The 27,913-nt window shown below is 45.6% G+C and overlaps 1 protein-coding gene across 4 annotated transcripts in view; it reads left to right on the forward strand.

Annotated features, from left to right (window-relative positions):
• The window catches only part of MYBL2 (MYB proto-oncogene like 2), a 283,607-nt gene that overhangs the window by 7,364 nt on the left and 248,330 nt on the right, over nt 1–27,913 (forward strand). For 2 of the 4 annotated variants that reach the window (XM_029612440.1, XM_029612436.1), the window contains exon 3: nt 10,802–10,873. The exons of 1 other annotated variant lie outside the window; for it this stretch is intronic. In XM_029612440.1, coding sequence (XP_029468300.1) covers nt 10,802–10,873 — 72 coding nt within the window. Of the gene's footprint in view, nt 1–10,801; nt 10,874–19,927; nt 20,032–27,913 lie in introns of all 4 variants that reach the window. One more of the 4 variants, XM_029612438.1, reaches the window with a different exon arrangement.

A 27,913-nucleotide genomic window follows, 5' to 3' on the forward strand; every position in this document is an offset into this window, starting at 1 on the left:
TCCCAGTGTCAATGTCTTACTCCCTTCTGCATTATTCTCCAGACGTTCCCCCTGGCCACCCAGCTTCTCATGCCAGGTTGTTTCCCAGTATTCCCACACCCCTCCAACAAAAATAGGAGGATGAGAAGCCACATTATGATCCGTTCCGGAGTCCCCCCCTTATTTCTGCATAAATTGAAAAACATATAGTGACCCCTCGCTCAAAACTTGATAATCAAAGAGATACTCAGGTATATGCCAAACCCAGGAGTAAGGATAATATGCAGCAAACCATCCCTGAGTCCAGGCATCGCGTAGATCTCGCCAGACCTACAGGGTGTTCACAAAGTCTTGGGCAGCAGCTACGTGTCAAAGGTCTGCCAGGCCCCCTGATGTTCCACTCGTAGTCTGGCAGGGTATTGCAGATTGAACCTCAATTGTCTGTTGTGGAGATCTGCACAGATGGAGGAGTAGGCCTTCCTATTTTGAGATACTAGAGTGGAATAGTCCTGGAATATCAGAATTTTTTTCCCATCGTATGTGAGTGAGGAGGCTTTCCTGTAGGCTTGCATTATCGCAGCCTTGTGGGCAAAATTGAGATATTTAGCTATGACCACATGTTCTGGACATGTTGGCAGCTCGAGCTCCCAGACTGTGTGCCCTCTCAACATAGCACTGTCCCAGTAGTTGATGTAGGTCTAATTCTTTGAGGAGCCATCCTTCCAGTAATTATTTTAATTCTTGATCAGACACAGTCTCTGGGAAGCTGACAAAACACAGATTACTCCTTCTGAACCTGTTTTCCAGGTCATCTACTTTGGTTTCCAAGAATTCTACCTGCTTTTCCAGCCACCCCTGTTGTGATTGTAAAGCCTGGGTGTCCATCTCCACGATAGCAATTCTGTGCTGGGTCTCCTCCACCTGCTGTTTAATGGCAGTCAGGGTTTCATTGCCGGCTGCAATTTGTTGTGAAAGCTCGGCGAATTTCCCTTACAGTGCCGCAGCAACGGCGCGGGACACCTCCTCTACCAGCGCGCCATGATTGTCTGCTGCTGCTGCACGAGGGCTCGGAGGCCCGTCCGCCATTTTGCTCTCAGCCGACTTGCTTCCTGCTTTCTTCTCGCATTGCGGTTTGCAGGCCATTCCGTCCCTGCTGCAATCGAGGAAATCCTCTATATGAGTTTGGGTCACCACGAGTGGATTTTCCAGAGCCAGACACCAAGGTTAGTGGGTTTGAGCAAGGGTTTTCTGAGCGGGCTCCGGGAGCAAGTCTGACAAGCATGTCACTCGCTCATCGGGTCACGAGATCTCGTACATGTACTTTTAAAGGTGTAGTCCTTTTAGATGTGTTTATGATGCAGGTAGGAAAATTGTGTGTGTACATGACATTTGCAGAAGCACGTGCACTATCTTGGCTGCTCACATAAAAGAAAAGGTGGATTTAAAATCAGATAAAAGATGCACATTAAAACTGTTTGAAAATTGCCCCATAGGCATAAATATTTATTTATTTAAAACAGATTTGCCGCCCTTCCTACGTTCAGAGCAGGGTACAGTGTAAAGCGTATACAGATAAATAAGGGGGGGGAAGAGGTAAATGCGTATATCTTAGGATGGAGAAGGAAATCACAAGCATTTATGGAGTGGGATCATTAGGGAAAGGGGGTAGAAGTTCATTTAAAGAAGGGGGTAGGGGGATAGGATAAGAGTATTAAGTAGTGTTTAAACTTTGGGATCCATGATTTTTTTTTTTATTTTTAAATTTTATTTATTTTCAATTGATTTATATTCCGCTTTTGAACCACTTCAAAGTGGATTATGTTCAGGTACTGAAGGTATTTCCCTGTCCTCAGAGGGCTGGACTTTGTTGTTTCATAGAGACATATTGCAGTGAAAATCATGACTTAGAGGTGTCCATATTTCCTTTAGAAAAGAAGGCAAGAGCTGCTGGGTTGATCAAATGCAATGACTTTCTGGTGACCAGTGTGACAAAAGCCAGTGGAATGTTCAGGAGCAGAAAAAGTTGTTATACTGTTGGTAGAGATGTCATCTGGAGTATTATGTGATTCAAAGTAGTAGAAACGAAACATAAGAATGTGAGGAACTGCAAGAGGACATTGCCAGATCTAAATGGCAGATAAAATTTTATATGGACAGCTGCAATGTGATCCATATGGGGAAAAATAATTCTAATTATGGGTACTTAATGTGGGCCCCATATTTAGTCATAACCCAGAAAAAGGGTCTTGGAGTTGTGGACAATATGTGGAAATCTTCAGTTCAGTATGGCATTGGTCAACAAAGCAAATAGAATGTTAGGAATTCAGAAAGGAATGGAAAATAAAACTGAGAATATCATAATGCCTCTACTAACCGCACCTTGAATATTGTGTGCTGTTCTGGTTGTACCATCTTAAGAAAGATATAGTGGAACTAAAAAAGGTACAGAGGGGGGCAACAAAAATGAAAAAGGGCATGGAATGGCCTCTTTATGAAGAAAAACTAAACAGGTTAGGGCTTTTCAGCTTGGATTAGAGGCGACTGAGAAGGGGATACAGAGATATCTGTAAAATCATGAGTGGGGGTGGGACAGGTAAATAGGGGTTATTTATGCTTTCAAATAGGATTAGGGGGACCTTCATAAAACTAGCAGGTAGCAAATTTAAAACAAATTGGAGAGAGTATTTTTTCACTGAATATATAATCAGCCTGCGGAATTTGTTGCCAGAGGGTGTGGTGAGGACATCTAGCATGACTAGGTTTAAAATGTATTTGGACAAGTTCCTGGAGGAAAAGTCCATAAACAATTAGCCAGGTGGATTCTGGGAAAGCCTCCACTTGCCCTGAGAGAGAGGGCAACAAGGAATGAGATCTACTTTTTGTGATCTGCTGGGTACTTCTGATGATCTAGATTGGCCTCTGTCGGAGACAGGATGATTTTATTTATTTATTTAACAGTTTTTTATACCGACCTTCATAGTAAATAACCATATCGGATCGGTTTACATTTAACAAGGGAATAACTGGAGTAACAATTCAATTAAACCATAGATAACAATAGCTAAGAATAAGTCAAAGTTACAATCAACAGGGAATAAAGAACTTGGAAGCTTGCAACAAGCTGGAAAGAAGATAAGGCAGGTAATAAATATAAAGTGATGCAATAGTGCGTACGGGTATAAAGCTTAAAGGTGCTTTAACCTGGAAGTGTCAGCGTCCATTGATTCGTGGATGTAAAAGCAGTCCGGTTAAGAGTGAAGGGTAACTAGTGATTGTCTGGTGGATCAGAGAAGGCTTGGTGAAGGAGCCACGTTTTAAGTCTTTTTCTGAAAGTTAAAAGGCAGGGTTCCAATCTGAGGTTTGATGGGATGCTGTTCCAGATAGATGGGCCTGCTATCGAAAAAGCTCTGTCTTTGGTCGTAGAGAGGCGTGTGGCTTTAGTAGGGGGACATTTCAGAGTGCCTTTGTGAATATCTCTAGTTGGTCTGTTAGAGGTGTGGAGTTTGAATGGGATTTCCAGGTCGAGTTGAAGTTGATGATGGATGGTTTTGTGTGTTATGGTGTTATGATGTGTGATGTGTGTTATGGTGTGTTATGATGTGTGTTATGATGGGTTCAGTGGATCTTGGTCTCACCCAGCATGGCACATCTTATGTTCTTATGCTCAGGTTTGGTGTCTGGTACTCTGGTTGGACATAGAGGAAATAATTCAGAGAAGGTTTACTAAAATGACTGGGTCTCTATCATAGACCCTGTGAGATGAGACTTGACCTAAGAGGTCAGAGCTGGGGATAAAGAGGGGGTAGATATGATAGATACATTCAAATATACTAAGGTCAAAAGGCAATCTGTATTTTTTTTTTTATTTTTTGTGAAAAGGATCATTTATTTATTTATTTATTTCGGATTTTTATATACCGACATTCTCAATACAAGTATCGAATCATGATATTAGGCTGGGGGGGTATGGCAGGGGTGAGGAACCTCCAGCCCATTTCTGAATTTAATTTGGCTCACAGCAAGACCTTGGAAATAGATGATAGTGACAGGAGCTCCTGCTCTGGTTCTTCCTGCTCTAACTTGCTCCTTCACGCTCCCTGGAAACAGATGAATTGCATCCCCTGCCCCCTCACCTTGAAAGCCACTGGTCACTAACGCAGCCTGTCATCTACAAAAGGCTCCTTAAGCCTGGGGTAGAATTAGGACATGTTTAATCATAGTGTTACGCTTTGGCACCTCACTTGCCCCGACGCCACCGGACCTGTTTCTTGGACACACTGCAAATGCCACTCAGCGTGGCATGGGATGCCGCCAGCCATCGCGCCTCGCGACTTCTTTAGGCATGAGCGTGCCCGCCCAACGGCTCTATTCTTAAAGGGTATGCAGCAGGAACTCGCCATGGCACCTTCTGATATCACTGGCTCCTTGCTACTTAAGGTTCTTTCCGAGGAGCTGCAGATGCCTCAGCAATGTGTGTTGTCCCTGGTCATTCCTGTGCTTCAGCCTGTTTCAGCCTTGCTCAGCTTGTCTTGTACAGCCTTGCCCTGCACAACCTGTCTCATCCAGTGTCGCTTATGTGTCTTTGTCCATCTGTGGCCTGATCTCCTTGTGTTGACCACCTTGCTTTGGACCTGACCACAATTGCCTGCCGCCTGGACCCGATTTCTTGCCTTGTACCTGACTGCTTGCTTGCCGCTTGTCCTGAACCTTGGCCCGTTCCCGATATTTCCAGTCTTCTGCCTGTCTGACCTCAGCATGCCCTTGGATTCTTGCACTCTTACTGCCCTAGACCCACCTAAGTCTTGCCAGCCATCAGAACCCAAGGGCTCAACTTGCGGAGGAGGCAGCTGGTATAGATGAAGCTCTAGTCTGTCCCGCTTCAGGGTGCATTAGCCAGCTGTCAGTGTAGATCTTGTCAATTATGCCACTCATTACACACACAAAAGGTCTGGGTGCATGGAACAACCTCCCAGGGATGTAGTGATACCTTGACAAAACAGTATTGGCATTCAAACAACATTGGAAAAGCTCAGAAGAGTCTTAGTGCTGGTGTAGTGAGCATGGATCTGGTGATCAAGTAGGGTCTACAGTAGATGGGCCTAGGGGTATGGATTTTCCATCATACTCTCTTTCTATCTTTAATGAGTGATATTGCTTAATGGACCCTTCCCTGTACGTACCTGGATCAATCCAGACCCTGGGGTTATGTCACTAATCCAGCAGAGGGAGACCGAGAGAGATTCTCCTGACTCTGACGTATACCCTGGGGTGCCACCTGCAGTCCGTCAGTATATCTCTGTCTCCCAGCAGTCTGTGGTAGTTTTTTTCTTGTTAGTTTGTTTAGGAATTCTTTTTAGTAAGGTTGCTAGGTCTTTTTTTTGAGACTGTTACCTTTTTTTTTTTTTTTTTTTTTTTAAAATCTTAAAGGAAGTTCAGCAGTCTAGCAGCTGCTTCACTGCCTCCTAGGAGGTCGAGAGGTCCTGAAGGGATTATCCCTCCTGGTTCTGAGGTTGCCGGAGTTGGGGAGGTTATTTACCCAACAACCACTCCGGGTCAGGGTGATACCGGGGGGCCTGGCTCACTCACCCTATTTGGAGCAGCTCCCGGGGTCTGCGGCATTTTGTCAGGTAAAAAAAAAAAAAAATTATTTTTCTGCCGGCAGCTTTTTTGTGGTTTGTTTCGCTCATTCAGTGCTCGGCGTCACTGTAGGTTTTCCTTTTCATTTTGGGGTATATTTTATTCTTTTTTCTTCGCGCTGTTTTTCAATTTTTCTCTCGATGCTGCGCGTGCATGGCTCTCAAGGGAGAGGCTCTGCTCTGCTTGTCTCCCCGGTGGGGAAGGCCTGTCTATTTCGGCTGCGAAGGATGCTAGTCGGCCGGCTCGTGCGGCCCCGAAGCCTCTGCATGGCTGCTCCCCTACTCTGGACCCGTTTTGCTGCAGTGCAGGTACAGAAGCTTTGCCGAGTACCTTGCGAGCAGCGACACAGTAGGCCATACAGGGAGCATCGGATCCGCCTCCCTTGTCACTGCAGCCAGCAGTTCCTGGTGGGGACAAGCCGCGCGAAGATGCAGCAGGCTTAGATGAGGAGAACCTCGAGGAGGTTGCAAATTCCTCCTTTTCAGGGGATTTTATCAGGTTTCTCCATAAGGCCTACAAATCCAAGAAGGAGCGAAGGAAGTGTAGAGAGAGCTCCTCTGGGCAGGTTCCGAAGGTTCGCTCCTCCAAACATTCGAGATCAAGCGGTTTTTGCTCTGATCCAGCTCCAAAGCGTCCTCTTCGCTCAGGGCCGACTCATTCCATGATTTCTACTTCGATGACTCTGAACAGGACCCATTGGATATCCCGGACAAGTCCCTGCCGGATGTGAATCTCGGAGGGGATCCTGGTCAGAGCAATAGTTCTGCCCCTCTCATAGCGGACAGGGATGATCCCAAAGTGGTCCGCCTTTTTAGGAGGGAGGAGCTTAGTCCTTTTATTCTGGCGATTTTACTGGAATTGGGTCTTGAGGCTCCGAAGAAGGACTCTCGGATGGGTGATATCGATCCAGTGTTGCTGGGACTTAGGGGTCAAACGACGTCTTTTACTTTCCATCTTTCTGTCACTGACCTCTTGTACCGGGAGTGGGACACTCCTGAATTAGGTCTTAAGGTAGGACGGGCAATGGACAAAGCTATATACATTACCAGAGGAGGCCTTGGAGGTTTTGAAGCTTCCCAAGGTAGATGTCGCAGTGTCAGCAGTAACTAAGAGGACTACTATCCCAGTGATGGGAGCTACGGCCCTTAAAGAGCTACAGGATTGTAAAATGGAGGTACAGCTCAAGCGAACGTTTGAGGTTTTTGCACTAGGTGTGCGGGCGGCTATGTGTAGCAGCTTGGCTTTGCGAGCAGGGCTGCGTTGGGTGCAGTCGTTGCAAAACAATTCTTCCTTCTCTGACGAGGAGGTAGCATAAGCTGGCCGATTGGAGGCTACTGTTGCCTATAGCGCAGATGCTTTATATGATCTTCTCTGGACTTCGGCTCGCTCCATGGTGTCGTCATTGTCAGCTCGCAGGCTCCTCTGGTTGATGAATTGGTTGGTGGACTCATCCTCAAAGGCTCAGTTGGGAGCTTTGCCCTTTAAGGGAAAATTACTCTTTGGGAAGGACTTGGAAGATATGATATTGTCCTTAGGAGAGAATAAGATTCACAAATTACCGGAGGATTGTCCTAGAGCTCGAAGTTCCTTCTCATCCCGCTTTCGTTTTCGGTCTGGTCGAAGATTCCGTTCTTCTCGTCCATCGGCTCCACCTGCAAAGCAGTCTTCGGGCAGGCAACAGAATTAGCCTCAGTCCTTTTGTTCGGTGGCTTCGCAACCGGTTTCTGGTTTCACCATGTTCTTACCTGGAAAAACATTGGGCAGTAAAATACACTCTGCAGCGTTTGAACGATCTTGGAGCTATTGTTCCAGTTCCTCGACCAGAACAGCGGAGAGGTTGTTGCTCAATTTACTTTGTCATTCCAAAAAAGGAGGGAGCTTTTCGTCCCATTCTCGACCTCAAAAGAGTAAACCGTTGTCTATGGATTCCCAAGTTTCGAATTGAAACTTTCAGATCAGTCATTGCCTCGGTACACAAGGGAGAGTTTCTGGCGTCTCTGGACCTCACCGAGGCTTATCTTTACATCGGCATTCGCTCAGATCATCAGAAGTTTCTTAGATTTTGCATTCTAGGACAGCATTATCAATTCAGGGCTCTCACGTTCGGGTTAGCCATAGCTCCCAGAACATTTACCAAGGTAATGGTTGTGGTGGCAGCACAACTTAGGAAGGAAGGTCTTTTTGTCCATCCGTACCTGGACGACTGGCTAATTCGAGCGAAGTCGGAGTCTCTTTGTCGCTCAACGGTCAGCAGAGTCATCGACCTCTTGCAAAATCCCTAGGTTGGGTGATCAATGAGTACAAGAGCCACCTAGTTCCTTTGCAGTCGCTGGAATTTCTGGGCACACTGTTCGATACTCTTCGCGAGAGAGTGTTCCTACCAGAACATCGCCTTCTCAAGTGCAAATCCGAGACTTATTGTCTATTCCTATTTCATGTGTACGGGATTATTTGAGAGTCCTCTGTTCAATGACATCCACTCTGGAGTTGGTTCCCTGGGCCTTTGCACATATGAGATCACTACAGTCTGCATTGCTTTCCCGCTGGAATCCGGTTTCAGAACAATACCACCTTCCCCTTCCAGTGAAGGCTCGATCCAGTCTGGATTGGTGGTTACAATTGTACAATCTACGGCGGGGAGTTCCTCTAGAGATTCCAGAGTGGACTGTAATCACCATGGATGCCAGTCTTTCAGGCTGGGGAGCGGTATGTCAGAAAACATCTGTTCAAGGACAGTGGTCCAGCGAAGAAGCATGGTGGTCGATCAATCGGTTAGAGATCAAGGCGGTACGATTGGCGTTGCAGGCTCTTCAACCTCTCCTTTGCGGGAAGTCTGTGTGGATTCTCTCTGACAATGCGACCACAGTAGCGTACATCAACTGCCGGGGAGGAACTCGAAGCCATCTCGTGGCGCGGGAAGCATGACAACTGATCACCTGGGCGGAACAACATCTGCTCAGCATCGTAGCTTCTCACATCACCGGAGTGTACAACGTCCAAGCCGACTTCCTCAGTCGTCGTCATCTCGACCCAGGGGAGTGGGAACTGTGCGAAGAAGCTTTTCAGATGATATGCAACAGGTGGTCCAGACCGGCAATGGATCTCATGGCAACATTCCAGAATTCCAAAGCCTTTCGGTTCTTCATCCGCATGAGGGAACGAGGAGCAGAAGGAGTAGACGCTCTAGTGTTTCTTGGCCACAGGACGTTCTTCTGTGTTTCCATCCTGGCCTCTGATCGGCAGGGTCCTGTGTCGGATAGAGGTACAATGAGTCGACGTTGTTTTAGTGGCACCGGAGTGGCCATACCGTCCGTGGTTCGTGGATTTGATCAGTCTGGCGCTGGATGGTCCTCTACGATTTCGGGATGTACTGTGCCTCTTGTCTCAGCAGGGTCCCGTTTGTTTGGAAGAGGTCGAACGCTTCTATCTAGTGGCATGGCTTTTGAGAGGCGCCGGTTAAAGAACAAAAGTTATTCCTATGCTGTGGTGGCTACTTTATTGCGTTCTCGTAAGCCTTCCGCATCATTGGCGCATGTGAGAGTGTGGAGCACCAATTAGATCCGGCGCAGGCTTCGATATCTGATATTTTGTCTTTTTTACAAGTTGGCTTAGCGAAAGGTTTGTCCTGCAGTTCATTATGAGTCCAAGTTGCAGGCCTTGGATGCTTTCGAGGCAAGGTACGTGGCGTATCTTCGGCGCATCCGGATGTGGCGCGTTTTCTCTGAGGCGCAAAGTATCTACGTCCTCCGTTCAGGAACCCTTGTCCTGCATGGAGTTTGAATTTGGTTCTCAGGGCTCTGTGTACGGTACCTTTTGAACCCCTCAAACATACGACTTTGAAAGATCTTGCGTTGAAGGTGGTTTTTCTTGTGGCCATTTCCTCGGCTCGTAGAATTTCGGAGTTACAGGCTGTCTCTTGCAGAAAGTCTTTTCTTAGGATTTCTGATACAGGAGTTTCCTTGAGAACTGTGCCTTCTTTTTTACCCAAAGTTGTTTCTTCTTTTCATCTAAATCAGTCGGTAGAGCTTCTGGCTTTTCCTTGTTTAGATCGTACGGATCCTTCATGTAAGGATCTCAAGAAACTGGATGTGCGACGTGTGCTGTTGTGTTATTTTGAAGTTACCAACAGTTTTCGAATATCAGATCATTTATTTGTTCTGTGGAGTGGTCCTCGTAAGAGTCATAAAGTTTCCAGGGCTACGATTGCTCGCTGGTTAAAGAAGAACATATGGTCAGCTTATCTTCTGGCTCGTTGGGATCTTCTGGAAGGTTTGAGGGCTCATTCCACTAGGTCGCAAGCTACGTCATGGGTGGAGTGTCAACAGCCGACGGCGTGAGTGCAGTAGATGGCTCCCTGACCCCCGCTGGACCACCAGAGAGTTTTGGCAAGTCTTAGGAGGGTGGGGGGTTGTAGTTAATTACATTTTAGCCGGGAAACAAATAAGAATGGAACTCATGAACGGATCGGGGGCCCCCATTGCCGAATGCCCCCTGATGAATACCAAATGTAACGTATGCGGTCCCTCTGCACATCCCTATTATAGAGTTAAGTTAGCCAGTTAGTTTTATTCTTTAGATTTCTGCTTTGATATCGTTCAATACTGACGGACTGCAGGTGGCACCCCAGGGTATACGTCAGAGTTAGTAGAATCTTTCTCTGTCTCCCTCTGCTGGATTGGTGACATAACCCCAGGGTCTGGACTGATCCATGGTTCTACAGGAATGAAAATTAGCAGGTAAGAACCAATTTTCCTTTATATGTCACCAGAATACTATTGAGGAGAGGAAACTAGGAATAAAAAATTGATTTATTACTGGGACCAGTTTACAAAGTCTTTCTGCAGTGGTTAGAATCTTTAGAGCACAGATTTTTAAACAAGCCTGTTCTATGTAATTTTTGTCATTTGCTATGATGTAATTTGTAGGTACCGTAAGTGCTAATGACAGTCTGGGCAAATTCACATTCACATTCCTGCTCACTTTTAAACACTAGTCAATTAGGTTAGGGTTTTTTCCCCCCATTCACTGCTCTCTCTAACAAATTATTTGGCCTCCTAACCCATTTGTTGTAAAGATGGATCACATTTGTGTTGTTTTTTTTCTCTAAAGCCTTTTATTGCAAAAATACTACTCCTTCATGCCCTGAAAATGCCAATGCTGTTCTGTCCCTGTTTTCGCTCTGCAGGATGAACGATTGAAAACACTGGTGAATCAATTTGGACAAAACGAATGGAAGCTGATAGCTAGTCTTTTTCCTGTATGTATATATTATTTTACTAGTCTGTTTTTTATCCAAATACAAAACAGCATAACTTCATAATACTGTATTGAGCCTTAGAATCCTAGCTGTTGAATGTACCCTTCTTCCATCTGTTCTTTCCTTTTAAAGTACATTCAGGACAGGGTTTCCACATGCATGCAGATGAATTGGTGAATTCTGATTTTCACAACAGAGGGAGGAGATCATTAGGGTCATCCTTTGTGCATGTGCTGTTTTTTGAGAATTTTGCTGTTATTACATAATTTGATTGAAATTAAATATCAGTCCTTCATATTGAATTTTTAATTAAACCACCAACTTTCTGGCTATTGTTTATGGCGATTTCCACAGGAAGTTAAGCAAAACTTTGGAATGCCATTTTATGCTCCCTGGGTAATAGGAATTCTTGCTGATTCCTGTGAATGTAGCCATGGCAAATGCCAAGATTGGCACTTGGTGCCATAAACTGAAACAGGATGTGCCCTTATATCCCCATTATCAACTGGATGGAAATAAAAGTTCTGCCTCTTCATTTCATCTTTGACAGCTCATTCTGTGCCCCTTATAAAGTTGCATGCCCCTGTCACACAATCCATGTTCCTGAATCTACCCAGATCAGGCCAGACCATTGGGTTATTCATCCCTTTCAGCAAATGGAATCAGAGAACAAAACTTTGAGGCACTGCTACTTAACTGAGAGTGCCACCTGCAAGACCTCAGTATTTCTCTGACTCCAGCAGATGGCAGAGATGTACCTGCAGGCTGTTAGTTTAAAAAAAAAAAATTTTAAATAGTAGTTCTAGGTTCCAGATCACGGACGCTCCTTGAGGTGTTGGGCATCTTCGTGGGCCAACCCTCAGGTGGAGCCAGTCCGATAGCCAGGGGCCGAGGCACCCTCTCAACCTTCTTCCTCTGGACAGGGAAGTACCTGCTTAATAAAATTTCTTTAAGTTCCTTGTTTAAAAAAAACAACAACAAAAAACAGTAACATAAAAGTAGCAGAAGAGCAGAGCTTAGCAGGAACTTTGGGGAGGGCCTAGTCAGCGGGAGCTGTCAGCCAGGGCCGGGAAGTGCAGAACTGAGTGTTGGTCGCCTGGCTGTTAACCCGGGAGGGAACCGCAGTGCCTCGTTCCTTGTGTAGTCCTGTGCTCTGGTGGGGCCGACTGGACTCTGTCAGCATTCCTGGGAGCTCCCTGGTGGGGATTGCATCCATTCCCAGCGACAACTCGGTGGACCGAGTCCGATGTGCGTCGCCACACGGGAGGCCTAGCGGGGGAGCACCGCAGGGCGTGATCAGGAGACATGGCGCCAAAAACTAAAATGGCCACCTGCCATGTATGTGGCATGGCGGCACTGGGTCTGAACTCGTGTTCCCTCTGCCCAGTGTGCGTTTCAGGCAGGAAGGCCCTTCAAGCCAGCAAAAATGTCAGCAGGGTCTGTTCCTGTTGCCTCCAGGGAGGCACTGCAGGAGACCACAGGGCGGTCGGGTGATTCTCCCCCCGCTCTTTCCCCAGTCAGGCAGGATGCCTCAGAAGGGAGGGTGAGGCGGCTGACAGTTCCCCAGGATCGGGGAAGATGAATCGCCTCCACTTCTCCTAACCTGGTTAGGAGAAGTGGAGGAAGAAGGGCAGGGGTTTGTCCACGGACTCTCGTGGCTAAAAAAGTCTAAAGTGGCTGCTCAGGGGACTGGCGATTTATTCTTCAGTGCCTGGGTTTGTGCCATGCGGCTGCAGAGGCTGGTCCCAGAGACGGTGAGGACTCGGATCAGTTGCAATTGGACCCCCTCGATGCAGGAGCTGTCTCGGATGCGCTGCCAACCCCCGATGTAGATGGGGCAAAAGATGACCCTGGTCATGACGAGTTCCCAGCCCCAGAGGGAGACGATCTGCAGGTAGTGCGACTGTTTAAAAGGGATGAATTGCGCCTCCTCATCCCGCAGGTGCTAGAGGAATTAGGAGTGAAGGTCACTCAGGAAGAGTCGGATGATTATGGTGTTAACCCAGTCCTGGATGGGCTGAAGAGACCCACTAGTGCTTTTCCGTTGCCCAAGAAGATCCGAAAGCTGGTGATCCAGGAGTGGGACTCCCCGGATGCTGGCCTGAAGGTGGGCAGAGTGATGGCCAAGCTTTACTCCTTAATGGAGGACTCCTTGGAATTGTTGAGGATCCCAAAAGTGGACACAGCCATCTCAGTGCTAACCAAGAAGATGATACCGGTGTCCGGGGCAGTGGCCCTGAAGGATGTCCAGGGTTGTAAGCTGGAGGTGCAACTCAACGGATATTTGAGGTCTCAGCATTGAGTCTTTGGGCAGTTGTCTGTGCCAGTTTAATGCAAAGGGCCTGTCTCTGTTGGGTTCAGAAGGACCTGATGCCAACTTCAGTGGCAGATGGTGGCATGTTGCAGGCCGTGCATCTGGAAGCAGGCATAATCTACGTGGCAGATGCTTTGTTCTATTTGGTGCGTACGTCGGCTTGCTGCATGGTCTCCTCGGTAGCGGCTCATAGGCTGCTGTGGTTACGTAACTGGTCAGCCAATTTATCGTCCAAGGTCCAGCTCTGTAATCTTCCCTTTTAAGGGGAAGCTGTTATTTAGTGAAGACCTGGATCAGTTGATGAAGGTCCTGGGGGAGTCCAAGGGGAAATAGATTGCCAGAGGACAGGAAGCCCAGTAAGAAGGTGTTTCCTTCTCGGGCTCGTTTTCAGGATTCCCGTCTGTTTTGTTCCGGCAAGTCCTCATCTGTTTCAGTCTCGAAACAGGGCGGCAGGCACCAACAGTCTTTTCGTGAAGTACACAGGTCGGGCAGAGATAGCGTCAGGCAGGGCACTGGGAGTGGAAAATCAGCCCAATGAAGCCAGTGGTCCCGTCAACTCCATAGAAGCTGTAGGAGGCAGATTGTCTAGCTTCTATGAGGAGTGGGAAAAGATACCTCTGGACCATTGGGTGCTGGAGGTGATACGAGAGGACTACACTCTAGATTTTTTGTGCCCACCTCAGGATGCCTTTGTGGAGTCCCACATGGCCTCACGTGACAGGTGGGAGGCAGTGTTGGGGACACTGCAAAGGCTGCTTGCTCTATAGGCCATTCTTCCTGTCCCTCTGGAGGAGCAGGGTCAGGGAAGGTATTCCATTTACTTTGTGGTGCCGAAAAAGGAGGGCTCCTTTGGCCCATTCTTGATTTGCAGAAGGTGAATTGGTTCCTTTGGGTTCCGCATGGAGACGCTGTGTACCATGATGGCAGCGGTTCACAAAGGAGAATTTCTCGCTTTCCTAGACCTAACTGAAGAGTACCTGCACATCTCCATTTGGCAGGAACATCAGATTTTTCTTTGCTTCAAAGTGTTGAGTCCATATTTTCAGTTCAGAGCCCTCCCGTTCGGCTTGGCAACAGTGCCCCATATATTCACCAAGGTGATGGTGGCTGCAGCTCTTCGCCAGGAGGGAATTTTAGTCCACCCGTATCTGGACAATTGGTTGGTTCAAGCGAAGTCCAGGGAGGAATGCGAGAAGTCCATCCGAAAAGTGATGGCCACCTTACAGTCTTTCGGTTGGGTTATCAATGTGCAGAAGAGTCAGTTGGAGCCAACTCAGTCGCTGGTTTACTTAGGGGCCCATTTCGACACTCAGCGAGGTAGGGTTTTCCTGGCAGCGGACCAGGTGTCGAAGTTGCAGGCTCCGATAAAGCGTCTTCTATTCTGGAGGTGCCCAAAGTGTGGGATTGTTTGCAGGTCCTGGGGTCCATGGCATCCATGTTGGACTTGGTCCAGTGGGCGTTCGAGCACATGAGACCACTGTAATGTGTGCTGTTGTCCAGGTGGAGTCCCTGCTTGGAAGAGTTTAATCTTCCCTTGCCTCTGCTTCGGGAGTCCAGGTCCAGTCTCTCGTGGTGGATGTCTCGTCTCAGTTTAGAGAAGGGGATGGATCTGGAGCCTCCGGACTGGATGGTGGTCTTCACAGACGCAAGCCTCTCTGGCTGGGAAGCGGTGTACTTGGGCCGGTCGGCGCAAGGTCTGTGGTGACTGGAGGAGAAGTTTTGGTCGATCAGTTGTTTCAAGACTAGGGCAGTCTGTCAAGCCCTGGAGGTTCTTCTCTCCCTGGTCCGGGCAACATGACGGCTGTGGCATACATCAATCGGCAGGGTGGCACAAAGAGTCATGCAGTGGCATTGGAGACCTGGAGATTATTTGCCTGGGTGGAGTGTCATCTCGAAGGCCTAGCCGCTTCACAATTAGCAGGAGTAGAAAATGTGCAGGCGGACTTCCTCAGCAGGCTACAATTGGATCCTGGGGAGTGGGAATTGTCCCCGAATGTGTGGAACCACATCTGTGCAAGGTGGGGCACTCCCCAATTGGATCTGATGATGACGTAGCTCAACTCCAAGATGGAGAGATTCTTCAGTCGCTGAAAGGAACTCTGTTCGGTGAGCCTCGATACTCTGGTGTGCCCTTGGCCGACGGGAATTCTTCTGTATGTCTTTCCTCCTTGGCCCCTCATAAGTTGGGTTCTTGGGCGCATAGAATCACATCCTGGGACAGTGGTTCTAGTGGCACCGGGGTGGCCGCGGAGACCGTGGTTCGCAGATCTGGTGTGACTTGCGGTGGAAGGTCCTCTCAGTCTGACTCATCTTCCAGACCTGTTGCGTCACGGTCCCATATTTTTGGATCGGGAGGATTGCTTTTGTCTCGCAGCTTGGTTTTTGAGAGGCAGAGACTTCGATTTGAAGGGCTACTCCGAACAGATCATCTCCACTCTTCTTCAGTCCAGAAGACCTGCTACCTCTATGGCGTATATTAGGGTCTGGAAACTGAAGTTTGGTGTCTTCATCTTTGTCTAGATCCTCTGGCGGTGGAGGTGTCGCATGTGCTGGATTTCCTGCAGCAGGGGTTGTCCAAGGGTTTGGCTTACAACTCACTTCGTGTGCAGGTGGCTGCCGTGAGTACGCTTAGAGGCAGGTTTCAGGGTAGGACTCTGTTCATCCGGATGTGGTAAGGTTCCTCAAGGGGGCTAAGCTGTTGCATCCTCTGGTGTGAAAGATCTGCCCGGATTGGAGTCTCAACCTAGTATTTTGTGTCTTTTGCAGACCCCACTTTGAACCCTTGAGAAGGGCTACCCTGAAGGATTTGATTCTGAAAGTAGTCTCTTTGGTAGCTATTTGTTCAGTTTGAAGGTTTTCGAAAGCTCAGGCTCTGTCATGCAGGGATCTGTTTTTGCAGATTTCTGGGAATGGAATCTCATTGGGAACCGTGCCTTCCTTTGTTCCTAAGGTGGTGTTTGCCTTTCATGTTAATCAGACGGTAGATCTTCTAGGTTTTCCAGAGTAGTTGAAAAATTCTCGGGATAGAGAAATACATCTTCTGGATGTGTGGCAGACACTACTTCGTTATTTGGAGTTACTAATGCTTTTCATTGCTCAGATCTTCTTTTGTCCTCTTCAGTGGACTGAATTGGACACAGCCTCTAAGGCTACCATATCTCGTTGGCTTAGGGAGACCATTTGTTCGGCTTGCATTTGTAAGGAACGACAAATTCCTGTCTGTTTGCGGGCACATTCCACTAGGTCGCAGGCTGCTTCCTGGGCTGTGTGTCAACTTCTGTTGCCACAGGAGATTTGTAGGGCAGTGTGTGGTCCTCAATTCATACCTCTTACAAGGCATTGTCTGGATGTTAGGGCGTGGGGAGAGTGTCCTGCGAGCGGGTCTTTCGGGGGCCCGCCCGGTTTAGGGGTGCTTGGGTACATCCCACTGGTCTGGACTGATCTGGGTATGTTCAGGAAAGGAAAATTGGTTTTTACCTGCTAATTTTCGTTCCTGTAGTACCACAGATCAGTCCAGAGGCCCTCCCGTTTGATGCCGAAAGATTGATTTTCTGCCAAGTTTTGCTGCTTAGTAGAGAATTTTGCTGTTTAATAAATAATTTTTCTCTTAGAGGGCAGTTACGGATTCCCCTCCTTGTCTTGTTTGGTTCTTGATGAACAAGGTTTATTTTTCAGGGGTATCCAACCTTTAGTTCCCTGTGTTTGTGTGAAGGGGTTTCTAAAGTATCTTGGCTTGGGTACAGGTCAATACTGAGGTCCTGCAGGTGGCACTCAGTTAAGTAGCAATGCCTCAAAGTTTTGTTCTCTGACTCCATCTGCTGGAAGGGTTGAATAACCCACTGGTCTGGACTGATCTGTGATATTACAGGAACGAAAATTAGCAGATAGGAACCAATTTTCCTTTATGAAGATACAACACTGTCACCCTTGATTGATTGATTGCAATCTCAAGCCATAGGGATGGCCTCATAGTTCAGGCTGTAGCGCTGTTTAGTGTGATGCACGAGACCCAAGCTAAAGTCTCCTACATAGCAGGGACTTGTCTCGGACACAAAATCGTAGGATGTGGCTGTTAGGCTCATCTAGTTGGCCCATTTCTTTTGTAGTACCAGTCTCTGGCTTTATCTCTATGTCCTCATGTTCTGTATTTATTTTTGGCCTCCACTACCTACACTGGTAATCTATTCACCTCTCCTTCTATGTGAAGAAATATTTTGTTTTGTTAACTCCAAGCTACACGCTTTGAGCCTCCTTATGACCTCTCTTTCTAGAACTTCCTTTGCAAAGAAAAACGTTTGCTGCTTGTGCATTATTTATACTGTTTGAATTGGAATGTCTATCTTACCCCCTTACCCTCTTCTCTTTATGGCTTGCATGAGCCTAGGGAGAGAGGAAAGATTTCCATTGCAGCAATTCCCTTTAGCCAAAGAGCAATGGAGAGGGTTAGTCTTAAAGGAGACTTCTCTTCGTGTTCGTAAGGGTTTCATTGTCACCTGGGCATGCTATGTAGGGAGAGGGGAGGTATGTTATAAAGAAAGAAAAATAGGCATAGCAGGGGGTATTATCTTAATTCTATTAATTTTATTAATCTCTAGAATTTATCAATTTTAAAATGTCTACTTCTAAAAATGTCAGTTGCCAGGAGCATTAGAGGTTCATGGAGAATTTTTCTGAAAATTGCAGAACTTTTTTTTTTGTCCGAGATTAGACATTAGCAGTTATGGTTATTGTATTTGCTCACATCCTCTGCAGGCATATATATGACAGAGTATCACTCCTTATCTTATTTACCCTTAGCTGGGAAGTATAGCCATGTCAATTTTCTGCTTATGTATTCTTCCTTTCAGACACTTCAAAGCGGATTACATTCAGGTACTGTAGGTATTTCCCTGTACCCAGAGGGCTCACAATCTGTACCTGAGGCAATGGAGTAGCAACAGGATTTGAACACTGGCTTCCCTGCTTTGCAGCCTGCTGCTCTAACACTAAGCTACTTCTCCACTCCCTCATTATCTGCAGATATTCCAAGGTCATGCTGTCCATTTTTTACTCCTTTTTTTTTATTGATCCTACCATATCTCCCTGGGAGCTGAAAACAGATATACTGCTGCTCTGTACAGGTCAACTTTGCTGTCTCCCCTTTTTGACTGTTATCATTCTATGATTCCATACCCAAACCAACATCCAAGCATAGCATTTCTGAGTAGATAAGCATAAGGGAGTCCATACTTAAACCAATATCCAAGCCTCCCATTTCCTTTATCCTGCCTCTTACCCTCCCCTGCTCTTACCAGTACCCTCTATATCCATCCCACGCATGCTTAAATACTGTCATCAGTTCTAGTTACCACCACTTCTGCTATTAGGCCATTTCAGTCATTCACCATAATCTAGTGTTAAAAAACAAAAAAAAACAAACAGCCTCTTATTTCCATCCATTCTCTCTAACTTTACAGTATGACCCTCCTGCCCTGGAATTTTCTTTCCATGAAAAATGCCATCATCTTGCAGTTTTATTAAAACCTGCTAAATATCTAAATATCTCTTACTTCCCCTTTCTCCTACCAGCAAGTATATACCCTGGGTTCCCTAAGTCTGTTTGTGCATGGTCTGTATCATAAGTTACATTTCCCTTCTGTAGCACCTTCAGTGTTTCTACAAAGGTATGACCTCAAAGCTGAATACAGTACTCGGTGAAGTCGCACCAGTGACCCATACACCTGCAATGCCATCTGCCTTTCCCACTGGCAGCAGCTCTCTCCATCAACCAAACCTACTGCTAGCTTTCCCTGTTGCTCTGTTACACTAATTGGCAACCTCCAGTTCATCTTAGCTTTATGATTTCTAGATCTTTCTTTGTTTAACAGTTCTTATGGAGCTTTGCACCCCAGATGCATAATGCTACAACTTCTTGATCATTACAAAGCCTCTGGATTCCTAATTGCTCCACAGATCAAGACATCTTTAGTGTTTCTATATTTCTAGTACACACCTATTATGCAAATCTGTGTCTGTAAACAGTCATGTTCTTCCCACAAGTACATTTGCAGTGTTGCTGTCCTTGTGGTTGTGTCACTGTGCATTGGGCTGTGTGACTGTCATGAATACTACCTTCATAGTCTTTGAAGGATAGCAGAATTTGTCATCTAGTTATCTTTTGTATAAACCTTTAGTGTTAAGGGGTGTTTGTCTGAGCACTACTATGTACAATTGGCTGCAAGTTTCTAATGAATATAACATATAGTTAAAAAGAGAATGGTATTTCTAGAAACATATTGACGGGTCATTTATATTTCCATGTAGTAATAACCCCTTAAGTTTCCCCCTTATGTCACTTTGAAAATGAGATTCCTCTTCAGCTAGCCAGGCCAGTCCAAAGTACTGGTTATGCACACCGACCAGCAGATGGAGACAGAGATGTTCAACTTCTGTCATTCTTTATAGAATCCTGTGCTGATTTCAGCCTGCCAATGTTCTCTGTCTCCAGCAGATGGTGGGAGTGAGCTGAGGACTGGTTAGTTTGGATTAGAAAAGGCACAAATTGTAAATTGAGTTGTGTGGCTCCTGTTGGTGAAAGTTTTTCACTCCCTCTCTGAGCAGAACCCTGGACTTAGGGGGCTTCCAGATTTCTGGCACTAGGGGTTTTGGCAGTTGTTTTCCTGCCCTCCCTCTCCCTTATTCTTTTTTCTTTCTCCTCCCCTCTCTCTTTGGTTGATTTAAAAATAAAAAATTTAAAAAAGGCCTAATGAGTGCTGCTGATAAAGTGGAAAAAAAAAGAATCTGGAGGGAGGCTCGGAGGCAGTGCCGCAACAGAGCTGATTCTCCATCAAAAGCTTCTCAGCAGGTGAGTGTTTAAACGAAGATTTACTGATCTGATTCTCTAAAGAGGTGGCTGAAAAAATAAAGGCAAAAAGATCAGTGTTCAAAAAGTACAATGGAACACAAAAAGATGCTCACAGGGAAATATATCTGGTGAAGATGAAACAGACCAGAAAAGTACGGTAATCAGGATGGCGAAACCTTGAGTGGAAGAAAGGATAGCCAAAAGTTAAAGTGAGGTAACAAAACATTTTTCAGCTATATCAGAGAAAGGAGTAAGGCCTGAGGTGGTATTTTGTAAGATTGAATTGAGACAAAAGGTCATTGTGTGGAGAAAGATGAGGACAAAGCAGAAACATTAAACAAACTCTTCATTTGGGTGTTCACTAAAGAAGACCTTGGGAAAGGACCATTGCTGATTGATAAGATCACTTACGGGCGTGGGGTACATACCACTCCTTTTATGGAAGATACTGTTTTTTGATGGAAATAGTGAAACTGGAAGTGGCCAATGTCACGGGGCCAGATGAGATGCATCCAAAGTTAGTGAAAGAGTTCAGAAAGGTGTTGGCAGGTCTGCTGAAAGACCTGTGAAATAGATTTAGCCTTACTTCAGTGGTGGAAAAACTTATAGAGATGCTTATTTATTTAAAAGTTTTTTATATACCGCACAAATGGATAAAATATATCTGTCTAGGCGGTTTACAAATGTTCAAAACTCATGCATAATTTTAAAAACAAAGACACAAACATTTATAAACAAAACAAAGATTTAGTACAGTGCATGGATTATGGAATATTATTATAGATGGAAAGCTTGGATGAATAGATGAGTTTTCAGTGATTTTTTAAATTCTCTGCGATTAGAAGTCAATCGGATACACTCTGGTAAAGAGTTCCATAATGTTGGACCTGCAACTGAAAAAACGCGTTTTCGGGTTAATGATAAGCTAACAGATTTTACAGAAGGAATTTCTAACATGCATTTGTCAATGGAACGTAATTGGATGGTTTATAAATTCGTAACAATGAGCATAACCAGATTGAATCAGAATTGTATATTAAGTTGTGTATAGTGGATAAAATTTCTGAAGGAGATGATAGTGAACTGTCTGCAATGAAGTGGGTTGCATAATCTGAGAAAACATAGTTTTATCAAGAGAAGATAATGTCTGACAAATCTGACTTTTTTTGATTGGGTGACTAGAGAATTAGACAAGAATAGCACTTGAGGTAATCTGTCTAAATTTCAGCAGAGTCTTTGATACTGTCCCACATAGGAGACTTATGAACAAATTGAAAAGCCTGAGAGTGGGTCCCAAAGTGGTGGAATGGATCAGAAATTGGTTGACTGACAGACAGTGAGTGGTTGTAAATGGAACCTACTTTAGGGAAGAGTTCAGTATCCTTGTGAAAGATGTTGCTGGAGGGTTAGAAGGAAAGGTTTTTTTTTTTTTTTTTGTGGATAGCGCGAAGATCTTTAACAAGGTGGTTGTGCATGAAGAAGTAGTGTGAATGAAAAGATCTAAAAATTTGAAAAGTGATCGCAGGTTTGGCAGTTGGGATTCAGTGCCAAGAAGTACAGAGTCACGCATTTGGGGTGCAGAAATCCAAAGGAGCTGTGCCTGATGGGGTGTGAAAGTTTGATGTGCACGGGCTAGGAAAGAGACCTCAGGGTGATGGTGTCTGCTTCACAGCCTTTAGATCATCAATGTGATAAGGTGGTGGCTAAAGCCAGAGAGATGTTGGGGTGCATAGAGAGAGGCAAAACTAGCAGGAAAAAGGATGTGATAATGCTCCTGTACAGGTTTTTGGTGAAGCTTTATCTGGCATATTGTGTTTAGTTCTGGAAACCATATCTCAAAAACGGATAGAGACATGAGGGAAGCGGTTCAGAGAGACAACTAAAATGGTGTGAGATCTGCACCAAAACAGTTATGAGATGAGATTGAAGTGCCTAAATATATATATGCTGGAGGAGAGACGGGATATGATACATTCTTCTAAATACCTGAGATTAATAATGCACAGCAATCAAACCTTTATTGTTGGAAAGAAAATTGTAGAACAAGGGGTCATAATATGAAGCTCTACAGGGGTTGATTCAGGACCAACATCAGGAAGGATTTCTTCATGGAAAAGGGTGGTGGCCAGATGCATGGAATACCCTCCTGGAAGAGAGAGTGAGGCCAAGGACAATAATGGATTCAAAAGGGCATGGGGTAAACATAGAGGATTCCTAGTGGCTAAATGATAGAGAGGAAGAAAAGGGTAATTTGCATTGACTGGAGCAACCTTCATAGAGCAACATTTACTGTAAGAATAAAATAGAAAAAAAAAAATTTCTGTGCAAATTGGATGGACCACTTGGGTCTTTTTCTTCTGTCAATTATTATGACTTATTACCTTGGGGCTGTTCTTTGCTTTTGGGGAGGGCCTTCTCTCTCTCCCCCCCCCCCCCCCTCCCCATGGCGTCCTCAAAGCATGTGAAGGAATTTGCGTTGTGTGCTTTTTGCAGTACTGGCTGGCAAGCAGTGAGATGGGGGTTCACCACAGCAGGAGGCAATCTGTGCCATTAATGCAGAGAGGAGAGAAGAATGGCACAGGCAGACTACTTTGTCAGGGGGGCCCCATGGCGTCTGGGCAGACATCAGCCGATTTCTGCTGGTGTACTTGCAGCAAGAGCGGTAGCCATTTTGGCAATGCTGCTTGTTGAAAGTGATTGCAGCCTGTTTTGTTTAATCCCCACGGCACAGGAATCAGTGGAAAATTACTCTGGAACCTCAGGAGCTTTGGGCCTTAAAGGACCAGTGTTGTTACCTGATATGAATTCTTCCTCTTCCTGGGCTTCTCTTTTGGCAGAGTTTTTAAAATGTCTCCATCAGATATATTGTATGGGGCAGGATTCAGCCTCAGACCCCTCGGCAATGCTGTCTTCCCCGCAAGTGCCTGACTCTGGGGGAACTAGCAGAGAGAGAGGGAGAAGAGATGAGGGAGAGGCTTGAGATAAATCCTCCAGATTGGATATGTCATTACTGGACCTTAGGTATTTGACGTCATGGAACAGTGAGTCAAACCTGGAAGAGGGGGAATGCCCTCGAGAGGAGTTGTATGGAGCTGCGATGCTCAGGCTCTTTTATAGAGATGCACTGATGGATTGATTTCTCAATCCTTGTAAGTCCTGAGTATTGCAGAGGATAAATGGCAGGAAGCTCCAGGGACTTTAGAAGATCCTATCATGGGTAGTGTTAGGAAGCCTATGAAATCTTTTTTCCCTTGCACAAGTCTGTAAAGGATCTGATAGATAGGCAGTGGGATTCCCTGTGGCTAATTTTAAGGGTGCTTGGTCTCTGGCAAAAATATATCCTTTTGGTTCTTCATGAACAAGCAAGGATAGTTTCCAAAGGTGAATGCTCTGGTTTGTGCGGTGACCAAAAGAACCACTATTCCAGTGGAAGCAATAGCAGCCCTTAGACACCCAGGATAAGGAAGATTTAGTAGGTGCTGAAGCAGGTCTTTGAAACCTCCAGCATGGCATTGCAGGTGGCAGCATGTCCCTATTTTGTGGCTAGGGCCAGACCAGGTTGCACATGATACAAGTCTTCAGGAAATTGGCTTGGTCCTTAAAGACATGGCTTGGCTAGAACCAGGGGCCATGTATATGGTGGATGCCTTTTTTGATTTGGCCAGTACTAAGGCCAAATGGCATATAACATTGCAGCTGACTCCATTTCTAAGACTAATTTGAAGTTTTTATTTGGAGAAGCTGGCTAAATTCTCGGTGACTCGAGGATAAACCAAAGGGTGCCTTCTGGCAGTCTAGGTCTTGAAATTGTTTTCATGTTTTTCGGAAAGGGCAAGCAGTATCGATACCCTGGCAGCAAAAAAAGCAAGTCATATAGTAGGTTCCAGTCCTTTTGGTCTTCAAGAGAGGAAGAAAAAATAAAGGTTTAGGGGCACATGCTGTCTCCCGAGGCTCTTTGTGAGAGTTTTAGGACCTGTTTCTGCTGCTAAAGATAGACAGTTGATCATCTTTTTACCAGAGATGAGTCCAGATAATTATTACCTTAGTTTGCTAGCACTAGAGATTATTTCAGCTACTGAAAGGGTGATGTAGTTGTTGCAAGATCTAGGATGGGTAGTTAACCTGTTCAAGAGCAGCTTACAGCCATATTAGACATTTGAGTATTTATGAGTGTTTTTTTGACACAGGTCAGGTGCTTCTCAGATCAATGCATATGGAAGCTTCAAGAGAAGGTTCACAATTTTGAGGATGGTAAGGAGGTAGTCTGTATGGAGTTATCTGCAGCTCTTGGAGTCCATGGTGGCTGTGTTGGATTTGGTCCCTTGGGTATGGGCTCATATGAGCTCCTTTATCCCGGTGGGATCTTCAGTCTCAGAATTATCAGCTGAGGCTTTGTTTTGGAACAGAGCTGGATCCACCTGAGCTGATGGTTGAATCTTGAGAATTTAGAGATAGGAGTGAAGCTTGAGTCTCCTCCATGGGTTACTGACATCAGACACTAGTCTTTCACACTAGGGAGCTCACTGTCTGGGTCAAATTGTGCAGGGAACATGGTTGGTAGAGGAGTTGTCATGGTCTCTACTTGATTTATGGACAAAGGCAATATGATTGGCTCCTCTCGTATGGAATCAGGCAGTGAGAATCATTTTGGGCAGTGGGACAGCATTGGTGTTCATGAATTGGCACAGTGGAACCAAGAGTCCTTGAGTAACAGCTGTACTGGAATGGGCAGAGAAGAATGTGCAAGCTCTCTTGGCTCTACACACAGCAGGACCAGAGAATGTTATGGTTGAGAAAATCCACCTGAACATCTTGGATCCTGGGGACTAGTCTATCAGCAGAGGCCTTTTTTTTTTTTTCTCAAATAGTTGCTTGGTGGGAGCATCCAGTGATGGACTTGATGGCTTCCAACAGGAATGTCAAGGTGAGTAGATTTTACAGCATAAGAAGAGGGGCTTATTTATTTTGTGTTAAAAGATTTATAGCCTGTGTCTTTCCTGTGGAGTACATGGTTGTTTTCAAAATACCACCTTCATAAAAATATTTAGATGGGTTGGTTCAGACTTGGCCACAAGTCGGTGGCCTTTGTTTTTCCATTCTGGCCGCCGGTAAGCAGAATAGTTCAGAGGATCACCAGACATTGAGGTCTAGTGATCCTGATGGCACTCAACTGGTCGAGGTGTCTGTGATTATGCAGATCTAGACAGGTTGTTGGGCAGAGGACCACTGCGGTTGCCACAGAGCAAGGCTTGTTGTCCCGAGGACTAGTGGATCATGAAGATATGACTTGATTTTTGTTGTATGGTTTGGCCCTTGAGAGGAAGTATAGTGGTGATAGGTTTCTCCCAGTCTGTGGGGCAAATGTGTAAGGTCAGTTGTGGGGTTTGAACTGCTGATCCTTGAGGTGGTGGACAGGAACTCTGTGGAGAGAGCTGTCCTACCTAATGAGATATTGGGGGAGCTGGAGTGTTAGCCTAGCCCACAATACTTGGGAAGATGTGCTCAACCAGGCTTCCACTAGCTACTGGTAAACAGACCCTGTTCACCCAGCTGCTTTTAAGTGCTAGCCAGCAGAAAGAGCTCTGCTGGCACAATGTCTCCCGAAGATTTTCTTTAGTCTGAGCAAGGCTGTGCTGAAGCATAGTGAGCTGGATTGGGTCTCTTCTATCAACTTACCTGGTAAGGGAGACTGCATTTGTTGTTTTCCCCTGCAAGACATAAGTTAGGGAACATATGTGTTGGTTTGACCTTTCTTATTTTGCAATAAAGCACCACTTTAAAGCGCAGCTATTTTGTTATCTTTTAGACTCTGACAAAATACTCCTGAGTTCCTGAAAGTGTTCCATGTGCTTGGCATATCCGAGAATTTGAAAGGTTTTTGAAGGTTTGTGTTTGGATATGGAGCTGTTGGCAAAAAGGACTTCTTCAGTTCCTTCAAGATGGTTCAGATAAGGGTTTGGCTTTCAAAGTGATTATCCCCTTGTACTGGTCCTTGGTGAGGTCTCACCTGGAGTACTGTGTTCAGTTCTGGAGACCGTATCTACAAAGAGACAAAGACAAGATGGAAGCGGTACAGAGAAGGGTGACCAGGAAGGTGGAGGGTCTTCATCGGATGACGTACGAGGAGAGATTGAAGAATCTAAATATGTACTCCCTGGAGGAAAGGAGGAGCAGGGGTGATATGATTCAGACTTTCAGATACTTGAAAAACTTTAATGATCCAAAGACAACGACAAACCTTTTCCATCAGAAAAAAATCAGCAGAACCAGAGGTCACGAGCTGAGGCTCCAGGGAGGAAGACTAAGAACCAATGTCAGGAAGTATTTCTTCACGGAAAGGGTGGTGGATGCCTGGAATGCCCTTCCGGAGGAAGTGGTGAAGTCTAAAACTGTGAAGGACTTCAAAGGGGCGTGGGATAAACACTGTGGATCCATCAAGTCTAGAGGGCGTGAATAAAGAGGAGGCAGCAAAACACTGCACGAAGCAGCAGTAGCCACATAGGCATTCACAGAGCGGGATGCCAGTGGTTGGTGTTCCACCTTCACGGAGCGGAAGGATGGAGGGCTGCCATCTCCAAATAAAAACAAACAAAAAACCAACAAAAAAAAACCAAACAAAAAACAGGGGTGGGTAAGAGTATGGGGCAGGGGTGTGGCCTGCTTGTTACAGCGGTTGCTACCCCTAATTGAGCTGGATGTTCACTTGGATGCAGATACGGCGCTGCTCTCTACATTGGTGGTGGGGTGGAAGGGAATTAGGGCTGGAGGGTACTGGAAGCCAATAGTAACAGGTGGGAGAGAGAAAAAGGGGAAAAAAATGGATAAAGTGCATAGCTTGCTGGGCAGACTGGATGGGCCGTTTGGTCTTCTTCTGCCGTCATTTCTATGTTTCTAATTCTCTGGGGTTTGGATTCTATGCAGACATGTTTCCTCTTTCCTTAGAGGAGTGAAGCATATCACACCTGTAAGGGATGTAGTCCCATTTTGGAGTTTGACTCTTGTTCTCATCTCTCTGGTGGGCTCTTCCTTCAAGCTTCTCAAGAAGATTCCCATTAAGCTACTTATTATCAAGACGTGTTCATACTGGCTATGAATTCAATGGGATGAGTGTCTGAGTTGCAAGCTCTGTTGTGAAGGGGTCGTTTCTGGTATTTTCCAATGAAATGGTTATGATTTGAACAGAATCTTCTTTTCTTCAAAGGTATTCTTGTCGTTTCATCTTAATCAGATAGTGTTCCTTCCTATTCATAGGCAGAGCTGGGGGTCTGAATACCCTGAATTGTATAGATTAGATGTAAGAAGAATGCTATTGAGATAACCGGTACTCTCAAATGATTTCAGGAGGTCAGATCATCTTTGTTCTTTACAGGGGTCCTAGAAAAGGAGAGGCGGTTTCTAAGGCAACCTTAGCATGCTGGGTGAAAGAAGCTATACCAGCAGGTTACGTTGCTGGAGATCATTCTGTGCCCAGACAGTTGAAAGTATATGCCACCAAAGCTCAGGTGGTCTAGTAAGTGGAGCTCCGTCTGGTTTTGCCAATGGAGATATGTAAGGCAGCAACTTAATCTTCTTTGCATTCCTTTTCAAGACAATATAGGCTGGATGTCTGGGCCAGAGAAGAGGCTTCTTTTGGCTCAGAAGTGCTGAGAGAAGATTTGATAGTGACCTATCCTTTGTAGAGATAACTTAGATAAATTCTGTATGTCTAAACTGATTTGGCTAGATGACTAGGAAGCTTAAATTTACACTTATTTGATAAATTTCCTTTCCTTGAGTCCAGCCAGACCAGTCCAGAGCCTACCCAAATCTGTCAAACCACAGAATTCCTTTCTTGCAAATTGCAGAGAATGTTCATGTGGCAGTTGCATATGATTGCCTGGAA

This window comes from Rhinatrema bivittatum, chromosome 8 (assembly GCF_901001135.1).
Source record: "Rhinatrema bivittatum chromosome 8, aRhiBiv1.1, whole genome shotgun sequence".
In the NCBI taxonomy this organism is placed as follows: domain Eukaryota; kingdom Metazoa; phylum Chordata; class Amphibia; order Gymnophiona; family Rhinatrematidae; genus Rhinatrema; species Rhinatrema bivittatum.